We start from the raw sequence: 14921 nt of genomic DNA on the forward strand, positions 1-14921 counted from the left end.
ATTCCATGAAAATAAAAAGATTTTACTCATTATTTTTCCCTTAAGGAAAGTTTTATTGTTATACCTCTTTACAAACTGGTGCATGCTTGTTGTAAAAAATTAAAGGGCAATAAATTAATTTAGGTAAGTAGTTGAAGAGTTTTTCTATCTAAGAAGGTACTGCTCTCTTCCATTTATTTAACTTCCCTTCTGTGGCCCTCAGTGGAGATCTGTTAAGTTCTCCACAGAAGTCCTACATAATAAGTTTATACCCAGAAAATTGACTGTTCTTGATGCTGTTGGGAATGGAATATTTTCCTTCATTATATTTTCTATTGGTTGTTGGTATAAACCAAACTATTTAGTTTTGGATGTTATTTGAAAACTGGTCATCATTCTTGATTTAAAATTGAATAAAATGAAAAAGATTTGTTTCCTTGTGAAGACTCGGCCATATTAATTTCCCTTTCAGGGTTTTCCACCAGGGTGAATCTGAGGACACTTGATCCAGTTCAGCGTTAACACTGACAATTTTCTACATCCCTTTCATGAGGACTTTACTTCACTGTGAATGCTCTGATGCTGACTAAGTTGGAAGCTAAACCTGAAGGCTTTCCCACACAGATTACACACATAGGGTTTCTTCCAAGTATGAACCGTCTGATGTATAATACAGTCAGAACTATAGCTGAAGCCTTTGCCACACTCCACACATCTGAAGGGTTTCTCACCAGTGTGGCTTCTTTGATGCCGAATTAAATGAGCATTAACATGGAAGGCTTTTCCACACTCCTTACACTGAAAGGGTTTCTCTCCAGTATGGATTCTCTGATGCACAATATAGTCAGAACTACAGCTGAATGCTTTCTCACATTCCATACATTTGAAAGGTTTCTCCCCAGTGTGTATTCTCTGATGCCTAGTTAGTTTGGCATTGATGCTAAACGCTTTCCCACATTCCTTACATTGGTAGGGCTTTTCTCCAGTATGGATTCGGTGATGATCAAGTAGGTTTCTTTTAGAAGTAAAGCATTTTCTGCACTCATTACATTCAAAGGGTTTCTCCCCAGTGTGAATCCTCTGATGCTGCATTAATTTCGCATTAACGTTGAAGGCCTTTCCACACTCATTACACTCATAGGGCTTCTCCCCGGTGTGGATTCTCAGATGCTGCCGAAGCTGGGAGTTACACCTGAAGGGTTTGCCACATTCTTTACACTCATAGGGTTTCTCACCCGTGTGGATTCTCTGGTGCTGGATTAATTTCCCTTTGACACCAAAGGCTTTTCCACACTCAGTACACTCATAGGGTTTCTCCCCTGTGTGAATTCTTTGATGCTGAATGAGTTTTGCATTACTACTAAAGGCCTTTCCACACTCCTTACACTGAAAGGGCCTCTCTCCAGTGTGGATGCTCTGATGCTGCCTAAGCTGGGAACTGCACCTGAAGCCTTTCCCACACTCAGTACATTCGTAAGGCTTCTCTCCAGTGTGGATCCGCTGATGTTGAATTAATTTTGCATTAACATTGAAAGCTTTTCCACAGTCATTACACTCATAAGGTTTCTCTCCAGTGTGGATTCTCTGATGTATGATATATGCAGAACTGCAGCTAAAGCCGCTCCCACACTCCTTGCACTGATAGGGCCTCTCTCCTGTATGGATTCTCTGATGCCTACTTAGACTCCCATTAACACTGAAGGCTTTTCCACACACCTTACACTGATAGGGCTTCTCCCCACTGTGGATTGTCTGATGTGTAATATAATGGGAACTGTAACTGAAGCTTTTACCGCACTCTACACATTTGAAGGGCTTCTCCCCACTGTGAAGTCTTTGATGCCAAATTAATTTTGCATTGATGTTAAAGGCTTTGCCATACTCCTTATATTGATGGGGCTTCTCCCCAGTGTAGCTATCTTGACCCTGATTAAGTTGAGAGTTACAGCTAAAGTTTTCTATTAATTCTTCACATTTGAAAGGTCTTTCCCCAGAATTAATTATTTCCTGTTGAATAAGTTTTGTGTCAAAGCTGAAGGCTTTCTCCAGTCTTGTACACTCAGGGGGCTGCTCTCCAGTGGAGACGGTATGACACTGATTCAAATTTGGACTTTGACTAAAGAAACACTCCTCCATGGGGCTAGTATTGTCTTTCACCATCCTGTCAATGACATTGCTGTTTTCTTTCTTCACACTACCTACTGAGTGGACCTCCTGCTGTTTCTTTAGAATATACGTTTCTGTAAAATCTGTTTCCTGAAAAGAGTTCCTCTGAAGTTCATATGATGTATTATATTTTTCTTCACACATTTCTCCTGTCAAATTATTGTCAGTCTGGATATCAATATCTAATATAAAAAACAAAACATAAAATATCATGTAAGAACCATGTTAAAAAAAAAAAAAAGAAAGAACTGTGACAGAATACATGATCAAAGTAATCAAGAGGGCTCTTTAAAATCACCAGATTGGGCCAAAGAATCTAAATCTGGAATAATATGTAGCTATTAAAAAAATGAAATAAACCCATGTGTGCTGAAGTGAAAAGATGTCAAAAATACACTGTTTACTGGAAAAACAACTTGAGATATGGTATGTAAAATATCTTCCATTTGTTACAGAAAGTAAAAAGGGCTGACATACATCTATTTGAATATGGCTAGAAATCTACTGCAGGCATACACAAGAAACTGATCAAACTGGCACAGGAATTTGGGGAAACTTCCCCACTGCTTTCACCTTATGCACTTTTTGTACTGTTTTGAGCATGTGCAAATATTACACATAGTAAAGTAATGATTTCAAAAGATTATCAGTCTCTAAACCAACAGCCAATAACAAGAAGGTTAAGAGTAACAGCAGTGGGACAAAATTCTAGGGTCTTATCTGTCAGATCAAATTCCTTCTATCACATCATATTTTACTACACTCTGCAGTTTCCATTAATAAAAATGGAAATTGCTTAAGAAGGATAAGGCACAGAATCCAACAACATGTGGCAACAAGGGATGGCAAGCATTGACAGCACTAGGAAGCAAATGGGAATGAATTTTGTTTGTTTTCTTAGAACCAAACTTCTAGGCTTTCCAAACTTTCTCCTTTAACATCTTTTTTCTGTACTTGTGAATGGCTCCATTCAGGCCCATTAGATGCCTCTGACCCCACCTCTTCCCACCCCCACCAGAACACTGCTGCATTCACCTTGTCTTTCCTCATACCTCTTTCTACAATCCTAAAATTGGTCACTCTCCAACATTCTTTCTGTCGTCTTACTAGTTTTTCTATAATCCCCACAGTCCTAGTAGAACTAATGATCTGTACACTTATTTTCAAATTTCTCAAAATTGGCCCCAAAATGTTGCCTCTATTTTTTCATTTCTCATCTCTTCTCAATCATATGTAATAAGCCCCCTACCTCAGTATTTCATTATAATACCAAGACAGTAATGCGAAACAGTAATCCCAAGTCATCTTTCTCTTCCTGTAGGACATGGGTTCAGTCCCTTGTCTGGGAAGATTTCACATGCCATGGGGCAACTAAGCCTGCATGCTGCAACTACTGAAGCTGGTAAGCCCAGAGCCCATGCTCCACAATAAAGAGTAGCCTCTGCTCACCACAAGTAGCGAACACCCACATGAAGCAACAAAAGACTGAGTGCAGAGATAAATCAATTAATTAAAAAAGAAATCAACTCTGCTGACATAGGTCTTGTGCCCTATGATTTACCCTTCTGCCTGCCTAGAACCCATTTGGTTCCTTATCCCAATTAACCTACATACACTAATGAGATGAATGTTTCTATCCTCTGCTGACATCATGATGGGTTGTTCAAAGACTTCAGGACTGTGGGCTGCCTACAGAATGAAATCTAGACTTCTCTGACTGAGAATCTCCACAACATCACTGACTTGCCCCTCTGTTTGGTCAAACACTTTAAACTCTCCATTTCATTTCCAAAATATGTCTTCCTTGGTCAGTAAACAACTGGTTGTATGATCACAAGGAACAAAAATCCAATGAAACCATCTTTTTTTTAAAAAAAAAGATTTATCAAAAGGATGCAAGAGTATCTTATGGACCCCAAAGGCAGGAATTAAAGCTAGGCCTCATGAAAAATGGGAAATCACCTGGCAGCTACTCTGTGTGAGCCCATGAGAACCTCATTACTTCAAGAGTGAATCTTGGCCCTGCCCCAAACTAACTGAATGACAACCTGCACATATGCAAGATGCCCAGGTGATGCACTCATTCTTCTTTTGAGAAATGCCGAACTGATAGCAGTACTTCCCACCTTACTTCCTACAGCTTATTATATACAGCTTTCTCCTAAAATACATTAGTAAATAATAAAACAAAATTTAACTGAGCACACACTATAAGTTAGGGGCTTGGTACATGTTCTCTCATTTTATCACCAATCCACAATCCAAAGGACTATTACCTCATTTTATAATTACTACTCCATTTGCAAGAGTGAGAATACTATTAGAGAATGCAAATAACTGACCTGCTCCAAGTCACACAACTAGGAAGTAGCACAGTTAGGACTGGATCTGAGAAAGTCTACTCCAAAGCCTACATTGAAAGACTTAATTCTGTACCCTTCATATTAAGTGGATAGTGCATAGAAAATATCAAGGACCCAAAGAAGTACTGAATCCTTTTGTTTCAGAAAGGTAGAATAACAAAATTAGGATTGAAAAGAATTAGAATGAAGCATTCAAAAAAAGATCTGTTCTTGGAATTATAAAGAAATAGCAAACTACAAAAACAGAAAGGTCTCAAATGTTCCTATCTCTAGAAATCAAAATTTATTTAAATGTTATTCTGTACACCTGGCCACTAAACATGGCATGCTTCTACATTGCTGAAGTTGACTTTCTTCCTAAAGGGTTAAACTACTTTCCAGCATAAGGGCAATGTGTGCCTCCTTACCAGTCCAGAGGCCCTGGGGGCCTGTGCCTGCTCCAGAGGCCAGTGGAGATGGGCCCTCAAGCTCACCTCCTCCCTCCAGTTGTGAGATCACAGCAGGTTTGAGAAGCGGAAATCCTGTTTCAGAGAAAGGAAAAAGGAAAGGCAGGTGAATAATCTCCCACAGCTGATTTCCTAAACCTGATTTCTCAGATTGTGTCAGTAATGGGGAGAGAAGGAAAGAGTCCTGGGCGGGGGCGGGGGGGGGTCCTGTGCCTAAGAACTATCGGAAAGGGGGTGGCGTGGGTGGGTAGGAAGGTGCATGTGTAGGGTGGGGTGGGAGGCAGAAGCTTGAGAAGATGTGGGAGGATTTGGGCAGGGCCAGACTGAGATAGTTCATGCAGGGCAAATAAAGATATTCTGCCTAAAGGGACAGATACCATTTTTTGACCACGGCCTAAATACTATTCCAAGTACACTGAGATTCCTAGAAAGACTCAAGAGATGCAGGTTGGGTGAGGGGGAACCTGAAGGTAATACCGCAGAAAAGGAAGTTACTTTTTTTCCTCTCTGTATCCAGAACAGCCTATAGGGTGAATCAAGAGTGCATGCCAGTCCCAGCAGAGTCCTATATTGGCCCTAAAAGGGCTTAGGGTTCATCCTTCCCAGCAACCCCTGGGTCTAGGGGATTAGGAATCAGCTCCTGAGGTTCCTACTCTGTAAAGGATTACCAGAAGCCCCCTTGCAACCAGTAAAGGGAAAGGAAGCCAGGAAACCCTAATAAGCAGTCTGAGCCCCAGGGGGGAGAAAGTGCTTACCCAGGGAAGCCACATTCCCATAATTCTCCAGCATCACATCCCTGTACAGGGCCCTCTGTGCAGTGGACAGGCTGTCCCACTCCGTCTGGGTGAAGTACACAGCCACGTCCTCGAAGGTCACCAACTTCTGAAACAACAGGTTCCTGCTGCCCTACGGCCAATTCCATGGCTCATGCCCTAGGTGAGGGGCAGAGGGCAGTATGAGGGCTTGAGGAGGCGCTTGTGGAGAGCACAGAGGTAATAGGGGGAAATATTTACAAAAAACACCTAGAAAGTAAGGCATGGCATATCTGGCTCACAGCAGAGAAACCTCATGCCATATTTCATACTTACCAAAGATGACATTAAGTTGAAATGAAAGAAAACAAATTCTCATGACTGAGTTCTCCCAATGCAATTGCTTTCTTTCAGTTAAGCTACCATGCCCCTCACTGGCAGAAGCAACCCCGGACCCACCCATAGGCTTCACACTCCTGGCCTTGAGGTCTTGCCTTCTGCGCCCAGCTTACCACACCTTGCCCTCACCCTCAAGTCAGCTCCAAAGCATATCCATGGCTTCTATCCCATCCACCCCCACCTGCCACAGATTTCTATCACGCGCCCTCTATGAGAGGATGTGCAACCTCTACTCCAGCGTCTACAGCAGAGGAAACTCGGTGCTGCCCAGATCAGCTGGGTGGCGTGGGGGTGGAGAGTGTGGTAAGAGCAGGCTGCCCATTCTGCTTCCAAATGGGTTTCACTGAAAGCCTGTTTTCTGTTACCCTCTCCCATTTAAGCCTCATCCTGTCCAACTTCAACCAAGACTTCACTGTCTCTCCAAGGAGGTTACCATCATTTCACTTACTCCTCTGCATCACTCCACACTCAGCACAGACTCCTTCCTCGGCCTTCTGAAACACCTTTGGGACACACTGGCAGCGATCTGCCTCTCAACTAGTTCTCTACCAGGATCCGTTTTATTCAGTTGTACTGGCCTCCAACCCGTCAACCATTCTAGTCCAACCTGTGAGCATTTCTGTGAGTCACTCATTGTGTGACCTGGATAAGTCAAGTAACTTCCCAGTACAAAATGAAATGCCCTCAACATCAGCCACCACCCGCTTTTTCCCACAACCAGTGCTTCTTCCTGAATTCAAATCTCAGCTGGTGTCACCCACCATCATCCGCATAAAAAAGAAACCTGGTGATTTATTCCTGGCTCCTCCCTCCTTTATCCCACCCCAATCCTTGGATTCACTGTCCTAGAGATTTTTGTTAAGCATTACCTGAATTATGTTAAGCATCCTCCTCTTTAGCAACCACTTGTCTTAATGAAGCCTACATCACCTAGACTGATGGGACTTTTTCTGAAGTGGTCACTCTGCTTTCAAATCTCCCCTCAAAACTATTCCCTATATAGCCATAAGAAATCTGACCACATTATGGTCCCACATGTGACACAGGGCTGAACAGTAAAGAGTCATGCAATGACTGTGTGACTGTGGGCAAGTCACTTCAATCCCCTCTGCCTTTGTTTCATTTGTGACAGAATGAACACAACACAGTGCCTATCTCCCAGTGCTGCAGTCAGAACTGAGTAATCCAAATAAAGTGCTTAGTATGGTGGCTGCAGTATAGTAAGCTTCAAATGGTGTAACTAGAGTCACTATGACTATGATTATTCCCAAACTATAGTCCATGGAGGCCCAAGGAGCATCAGGGGGTCCATGAAATCCCTGAAATTGTATGGAAAATTCTGTTTGCTTGTTATTCTGGAGGAGAGTATCCACAGCTCTTAATAGAGAACTAAACTTTTACCACTGCACCCCAAGCCCTAAAAGCCTCTCCAGGACACAGTAAGACATCCCACCCCACAGTACATCCTTCCTTTTTTCCTTCACTTGACCCCACTCTCATCTTCTGCTTGCCCTGGAACTATAGGTACAACCACCTTTATGTGGATCTGGTCCTGCTATCCCTCTTTATTTATATTCCCCTTCCTGGAATCCTACTCCTCTGCTATTCTTCTCCATTCACGGGCAGCTTCCACTTCTCTTATTCACCAGAGCCCTCTGCTGGTGGAGCAAGACAAACTGCTGTGCAGAAGACTATACCTCTGCCTTCCCCTCACTCGTGTCTTTCCTTTCCTGGTCTCTGGACCCTATCCCTCCACATCACCCCTTTCCACAAGCTCCAGCCCAGCAGGCTGAAGCATGGAGGCCCCCTCCAGCTTTCACAGCAAGGCTCACCAGCTTCCCTTCTCAGTTTTCTTCAATGTGAAACTGCTCAGAGGAAGAGATGAAGGACCCACAGCTCACCTCGGGCCAGGATGTCAGGAGCATGGCTGCCATTATCTGGTCTCCCTCTCAGAGGAGGACTGGAGCTGAGGGAAAACAGGGGAACAAGTATAAGACAAGTCACCCCCACCAGGAAACATATAGCCCCTCACAGAAGGTTTGAGACACAGGCAGCCAGCATCCAGACAAGAGGTGCGAGCAGAGCTACCTGCCATGGTAAGAAAGGAGTGATCTGCTCAATGGTTCTGTGCCCAGGGGTCCTCCCAGCCATGACATCGATGCTCACTGCCAGGAACTCTGGGATTTTTACAATTCTGACATATACTGTACACACAAAAGTGTGTACATAAAATGCAGGTAGAGCCTGAAGAATACTAAAACAAAGACTCATGTAGCAACAGTTCAGCTCAAGGGACAGAACATTCCCAAGGTCTTAGGCTTATTTGTCTTTCTCTAAACGAGCTTCCCCTTCTATTTTACAACAAGAGAAGCCAAGATAGAGAGGCTGCAGCCCCAATACAGAGGCCTGAGAGTCAGGCCCCAGGGAGGCAGTTCGTGGAGAAAGGTACAGCCACTCTCTCCCATGGGCCTGTTCCCCCATACAGCTGAGAGCCCTCAAGACTCCTGATATCTCTGTACAGATCTTGGAAGTTAGGCTCCTGCCCAGTCCAGCATTACGATGAGGATGCTGGGCTGCAAGTGAGATACCAGGCTGGCTCCTCATACCTTCCAGGCTTCTGATGGCAAAGAAGCCAAGGCCTCAGCTGCCTGAGAGAGGGAGTCACTATAGCATCCAGGGTGCCATGGCCTAGCACTCCTTGTTCGTTATATTCCAAACAACATGGACTGGTTATTTCCTGATTTTTACTGCTTCCAAAGTCAGTCTTGAGATGTTATATTTTCTTAAAATACTGTCCATGTCTTTCAGAATTTAAACTTGAGTGTAGGATTATGGGCAACACTGGCCTGTGATTTTTTTCTTTCACTTTTTCCCATACCTGAAGCTACTCTGCTTTTCCTACTTCTTTCGATATATGTGTTGTCCAGACCTTTTAGCTTTAGTTAATGTTATGGACTGAATGTCTCCCCTCAAGATTTGTATGCTGAAGCCCTAATTTCCAATGTGACTATATTTGGAGACAGGACTCATGAAGACGTAATAAGGTTAAACAAGGTCATAATCCATAGGGCCAGTGCCCTAAGAAGAGGAAGAGACTCCAGAGTTCTCTTCTCTGCTATGTGAGGACACAAGTGAGAAGCAGCCATCTGTAACCAAAAAGAATCCTTACCAAGAAACAAATTATCTAGTACCTTGATCTTGTACTTCTAGCCTCCAAAATTAAGAGAAATCACTTTCTGTTGTTTAAGCAGTGTATGGTGTTTTGTTATGGCAATCCAGGCAGACTAAAAACATTAGGCTGAAGTGTGGTATATCTATGTTAACTTTTATTTTTAAACAACCAGCTTTTTAATTTTGAACACCACTTCCTTTTCTACTTTTTAATTAAGTTCTGATTTTTTAAATTAATTAATTTTAATTGGAGGATAATTACAATATTGTGTTGGTTTTTGCCATATATCAACATGAATGCATGGGTGCACATGTGTGCCCCTAAGCTCTGCTTTGTAAAATTTGTTTCTCTAGCTCTGTAAGAGATACCTTATGCACCTTACCAAATCCGCCTGTCCACTCTTAGTCCAGTTCCAGAGGCTTTGACCAGCTTTGCACAAGTACAACCTACCAATGCTTCCTCAAGGGTCTACACCACACATGGTAATGGCTCCTGCCCTGGGGCTTCTCTGTCCTGTGTGGGACATCTGCAGACGTCCACTGGGTCCTGAAGGACAGGGGAGTTAACACCTGTGATGCCACCCCTGACCAACAACAGATAGAGGTCAATGGAAAAACATTTTCCCCTTTAGTCTCCCAGGTGGGGAGCCATGAGACTCCAAGGCTCTTCAAAGACCCTGTAAGTCAGAGTACCACTCTCCCACTGAGAGACCAGCCTGGCAACGCATCCCTGTATTGGTCCCTCCTTCTCTGTTTCACTCCCCTTGTCTTTAACTCTGCCCTACGACTAAAGTTCCAAATAAACAGCCTGCCCACAAGCCTCTGTCCAATGTTCTGCTTTTAGGGAATGCTAAACTACAAAAGGTTCTACCAATTTTATTACATAACGTTTTCTCCATAACCCATGATTACTTTTACCTAATTGTTTAGAGACCCAGTAAAGAGTGAACTCTCACAAAACTCTGAGTCCTTATATATCATGGGCGAATCCTTTCAAATTTTAAAGAAATGAATAATTCTAACACTACTTAAACTGTAGCAGATACCAGCAAAATAAGTTTGTAGTAGTTTATTAACGGGACATCATGACTGGGAGGGATCATCCCATGAATGCAAGTAAAGTTCAGTATTGGTGTACAGATTGTACTTTTTCACATTAATAAATCAAAGAAATATAAACATGCTCTCCATCTCAGTGGATGTCAAACGTGTTTGATAAAATTCAACATTCACACCTAAATTTTAAAACTAATTCCCTAAGGAACTTCTCATATGTAGGTGATATACATACAAAATTATTCATTACTGGAAACAACTCACATGTCCACTGAGAATATGAACAAGCAGTGTTAGGGAAACTGTAGAACAAAGCAAACAGCATTGTAAAAAAATTAACATAATACCACTGCTGCAGTTTTGCTCAGATTGACAACGATATCAGTTTGCTTCCTGGATCATAAAAGGAAACCCAAACTGCAATCTTTGAAGTCTCACCCATGGAGAAGATGCCCTGCCTGGGACCTTTTCCCAACTGGGACTCCAGATGTGCTGTGACACGGGACTTCCCAGGGCTGTTTGAGTTTGGACGTTGGTCAAAACCCAATTTGGTGATGCATCCTCTGCTGTTTCTGTTTCTCTTTTCTTTTAATGTTAGTATATTAAAAGTAAGCTACATAATTCTCTAATAAATATTGCTATTGTTTACTTGTATGGAACAAGTGGCTTATTTTGTTAACAAATCCTTTGACCCTGAGATGAAGTGAAAACTTTCAGCAAAACGAGCTGTCATACTATTTTTACAATGAAACATCACCCAGTAGCAAAAATGAATGCCTCAGCAACACACACAATCTGGATGAATTCAGGATCATAATACTGAGTTAGGCAAGTTAGGCAAGTCAGAAGACTTGCCCAGAAGACTTACAGACACCATGACACTACCTTCATAAAACTCAAAAACAAACAGAATTAATCACATTATTTACAGAAACAAGTATATCTGATAAAATTATTTTTTAAAATAGGTAAAGGAATAATGGATTTCCCTAGTTGCTCAGTGGTAAAGAATCTGCCTGAAATGCAGGAGACTCAGATTTGATCCCTCTGTCAGGAAGATCCCTCAAAGAAGGAAATGGCAACCCACTCCAGTATTCTTGCCTGGGAAATCCTAAGGACAGAGAAGCCTGGAGGGCTACTGTCCTTGGGGCTGCAAAAGAGTCAGATATGACTCTTAGCAACTAAACAACAATAGCAAAGGCTATGATTAACACAAAATTCAAGAGAGTACCTCTAGGGGACAGAAAGTGGGAGCTGGAGTGGGGAGGAGTGTACAAACACATGCAGCCATATTGGCAATGTTCTCCTTTTTATTGGAGTGTCTCATGGGTGCTCACATCACTACTATGCTTCATAAATGCCATGCTAGATCAATCTTCTGAATACATGAATTACATTTAAAATATATACTTATCTGTATGATATGAAATAATTTTCAACATGCAAAAGGTACTGTGCTATCTTCTGTGTAAAACAAAAAGGAACTATAATATATGTATATCTGGTGATTTGTGCAAAAAGAAATAAAAGGAAAAACCAGAAACTAAGGAGAATGGGTGCCTCAGGTGTGGATGGGAAGTCAGTGAAAGGAACTCAGGGAATGGAAACAGGGTGAAAGGAAACCTGGGTGCAGAAGTAGAAGGGGTGACAGGAAATGACACCTCACTGAGTGTGTCTTTTTGTTCTGACTTTCATGTAATGCTTTGCATATCAAAATACACACACACATACATATATTAAAAAAATCAACCACCAGGATGGGATGGGGGTGACAACCTCCAAAAACTAAAAACAACAGCAAATGAGCCTAACCATACCACAACATTACTGCACTGAAGCGATGGGAAAGAAAACAAGTAACTCTGATAAATAATATTTTAACTAAATACTCTAAGGCTAAAAAGACCTGTACCCAAAGGCTTCTTGAGGTTGTATGATTTTTAAATTTATTGCCATTCTTCCCTATTTGGCAGTTAAAACCACAAATTTCCTTTGAATGCACTACAAACTACATTCCAAAAGCTTTTCAAATATACACACACACACACACACACACACACACACACACACACATGTCTTCATTACTGCTTTACATTTTTAATAAACTTGCTTTCCTGAGGGTATGAATGAGCAATTCAATAACTATTTTATGGGTATTCTAGAACGGAGAAAATCAGCATATTCTACATTGTAACAATCATTCCCAGGTCATCGTCATCCCACAGCCCCAGAGATGTCGGGCCCGGTTACCTTTTGGAACTGACATCGCTCCAGAAGACAGTGCCCTCCAAAATCCGGGCTTCTTCCGATCTCGGGTGCCCTGGAGGGGCTCTGCTTTTTCTGTTCCCCACTGACCTCGATTCACCCTGTGTTCGGAAGGAAGACACATAAAGCTTATACTTGAAACGCATACAGATAAAAGCCCCTGCACTAACCCAACACATCGAGAGACTCGTGATACTATCTTAGGCCTCTTCATCTCTGCAAATATTCCACCCTCTGGCTGCTCCAACACAAGCTCCCAAAAGGCCAGTAGCATCTTCTCCAAAGTGCTAATTGCTCGCGGCTTCGCGGTTGTGACAAAAACCCAGGCTTCGCCTTCTACCCGACGGAACGTAATCGGCTACTAAATCTAAAGAAGGCGCGAAGAGGACCGAAGAAGCCCACAGATCCACCTCAACGGAGCTTGGAGGAGCATCACAACCGCAACCAGAGCGTTTGACCAGGCACCGCCCCCGCCTCCCGCAGCCCAATCTCACCGCCGAAGCTAGCCGCTCCACGGCGCGGCCGGAAGTACGTCACCAGAGCGCGGCCGAGTCTCTAGCAGCAGCATCGCTCCTACTCGGATGTGCTCTGGCCCCGCCCCCTGCAGCGGAATACCGGGTACGCAATCCTGGCTTCCTTCTCCCGGTTGCGGGTCTAACAGAGAAAGCAGTGGTCCTCGAGATGGGTTAGGGAAGGCAAGAATGAGGCGAGCGATGGACCCAAACCAGGGGCTGGCGCCGGGGATCTGTATCGTAGTAAAGCTGCAGGTATAACCAGATTTGGGAGTTTCCGGACTGGACCCCTGATCACACGATGGCAAACCTAAGGCCCCCCTTTTTGAAACAAATATTTCCTAATGACCACCATAAGCTCCTGTCATGAAACTCATAGATAATAGCTTAGAAGATCATAGACAGTATAAACAACCTGCACTTTAAAAAGTAATGTTATAAAGGAAAAATAAAATAATTTATAATTTAAAGTGTATGTATTTCAGTAGGTAAATGTTTGGTAAGTCGGATTTAGACCGAATAGTGAAATTGCTCAGTCGTGTCCGACTTTTTGCGATCGCATGGACTGTAGCCTACCAGGCTCCTCCGTCCATGGAATTTCCCAGGGAAGAGTGCTAGAGTGGGTTGCCATTTCCTTCTCCAGGGGATCTTCCCGACCCAGGGATTCGAACGGAGATCTCCCGCGTTGCAGGTAGATGCTTTACTGTCTTGAGCCACCAGGGAAGCCCAGAGACCTAATAAGTCCTCAGATAACTTGCCTCTACACATAGAACATACGGGGTCCACAGCCATAATGTTGTATCTTATGTTGGTATTTCAAAAAACTACAAGGTGTGATCCAAAATGGTTTATCACAGAATCTCCTGATTACACATACACAGTAGTTAGATTTTTGGAGAATCAGCTATGTCAAAACTGTGCAAAAATATACTGTGTTTATCCTGATTTAAAAAAAAAAAAAAAGCTCTAGATTCAGATCATCTGTAAGCAGTTTTTACCTATGTGAATGCCCATCAAGACATATGAAAGCCTGTGAAAACTTTTCATAGGCAGGTCTGTGTTGTGCACTGCAGGCTGTGTTACTCCTGGCTCCCAATCAACACCACCAAATCTTGTGACAAAAATAGCCCTGTTAAACTCCAAAATGATCATTAAAATGTAATTTTTACTTTTAATTTTGCTCAAGGTAAATGGCAGATTGAGATAGGTGGCTGTCTATATAAGCCTTATATATGTAAATAACTCAATGGTGTAGTTAGGCAAGTATGGAGTTCAACTAACTTTGGGTTGGTGAATTGAGGGCAGAATGTTTGTGAGTTAGCAGAATCTTATATGCTTTGACTTATTTGGGGGGTGTGGCAGGGTGATAATGGTATATAAAGTATGAGAATTAGTGGGAGGATGGTAGGGGTTTGGTTAGACAAGCTATTTATCAGATGTAAGTGTGCATGTGTGGTATGTGTGTAACTGCTCTGTATCCTGTGACCACTGACACAGTAACACATTATGATAGATGATGTTGGAAAATAGTACTCAATTTAAGCTCAGCTACTTCTTGTACAAGGCCTTCCCTTGTAGCTCAGCTGGTAAAGAATCCGCCTGTAATGCAGGAGACCCTGTAATGCAGGAGACCCTGGTTCAATTCCTAGGTCGGGAAGATCCACTGGAGAAGGGATAGGCTACCCACTCCAGTATTCTTGGGCTTCCAAGCTGGTGGCTCAGCTTCCCTGGTAAAAAAATCTGCCTGCAATGTGGGAGACCTGGATTCGATTCCTGGGTTAGGAAGATCCCTTGGAGAAGGAATACTTCACT

The 14921-nt window shown here is 42.8% G+C and overlaps 1 protein-coding gene across 5 annotated transcripts; it reads right to left on the bottom strand.

Annotated features, from left to right (window-relative positions):
- Positions 1 to 32: 32 nt before the first annotated feature.
- On the bottom strand, positions 33 to 13129 carry ZNF23 (zinc finger protein 23). Of its 5 annotated transcripts, none has more exons than XM_043436860.1 (6): positions 13092 to 13129; positions 12583 to 12698; positions 8007 to 8071; positions 5710 to 5836; positions 4916 to 5029; positions 33 to 2327 (listed from the first exon to the last, which is right to left on the bottom strand). In XM_043436860.1, the coding sequence occupies exons 3-6, from the start codon at positions 8037 to 8039 to the stop codon at positions 526 to 528; spliced, it is 2076 nt and encodes a 691-aa protein (XP_043292795.1). In that variant the 5' UTR covers positions 8040 to 8071; positions 12583 to 12698; positions 13092 to 13129; the 3' UTR covers positions 33 to 525. The 5 variants fall into 5 exon arrangements, with proteins under 5 accessions (XP_043292795.1, XP_043292794.1, XP_043292796.1 ...); XM_043436859.1 differs by lacking the exon at positions 13092 to 13129 and adding an exon at positions 13008 to 13072; XM_043436861.1 differs by lacking the exon at positions 13092 to 13129 and having other exon boundaries at positions 4982 to 5029; positions 12583 to 13001.
- Between the last annotated feature and the right edge of the window lie 1792 nt (positions 13130 to 14921).

Source organism: Cervus canadensis, chromosome 18, assembly GCF_019320065.1.
Source record: "Cervus canadensis isolate Bull #8, Minnesota chromosome 18, ASM1932006v1, whole genome shotgun sequence".
In the NCBI taxonomy this organism is placed as follows: domain Eukaryota; kingdom Metazoa; phylum Chordata; class Mammalia; order Artiodactyla; family Cervidae; genus Cervus; species Cervus canadensis.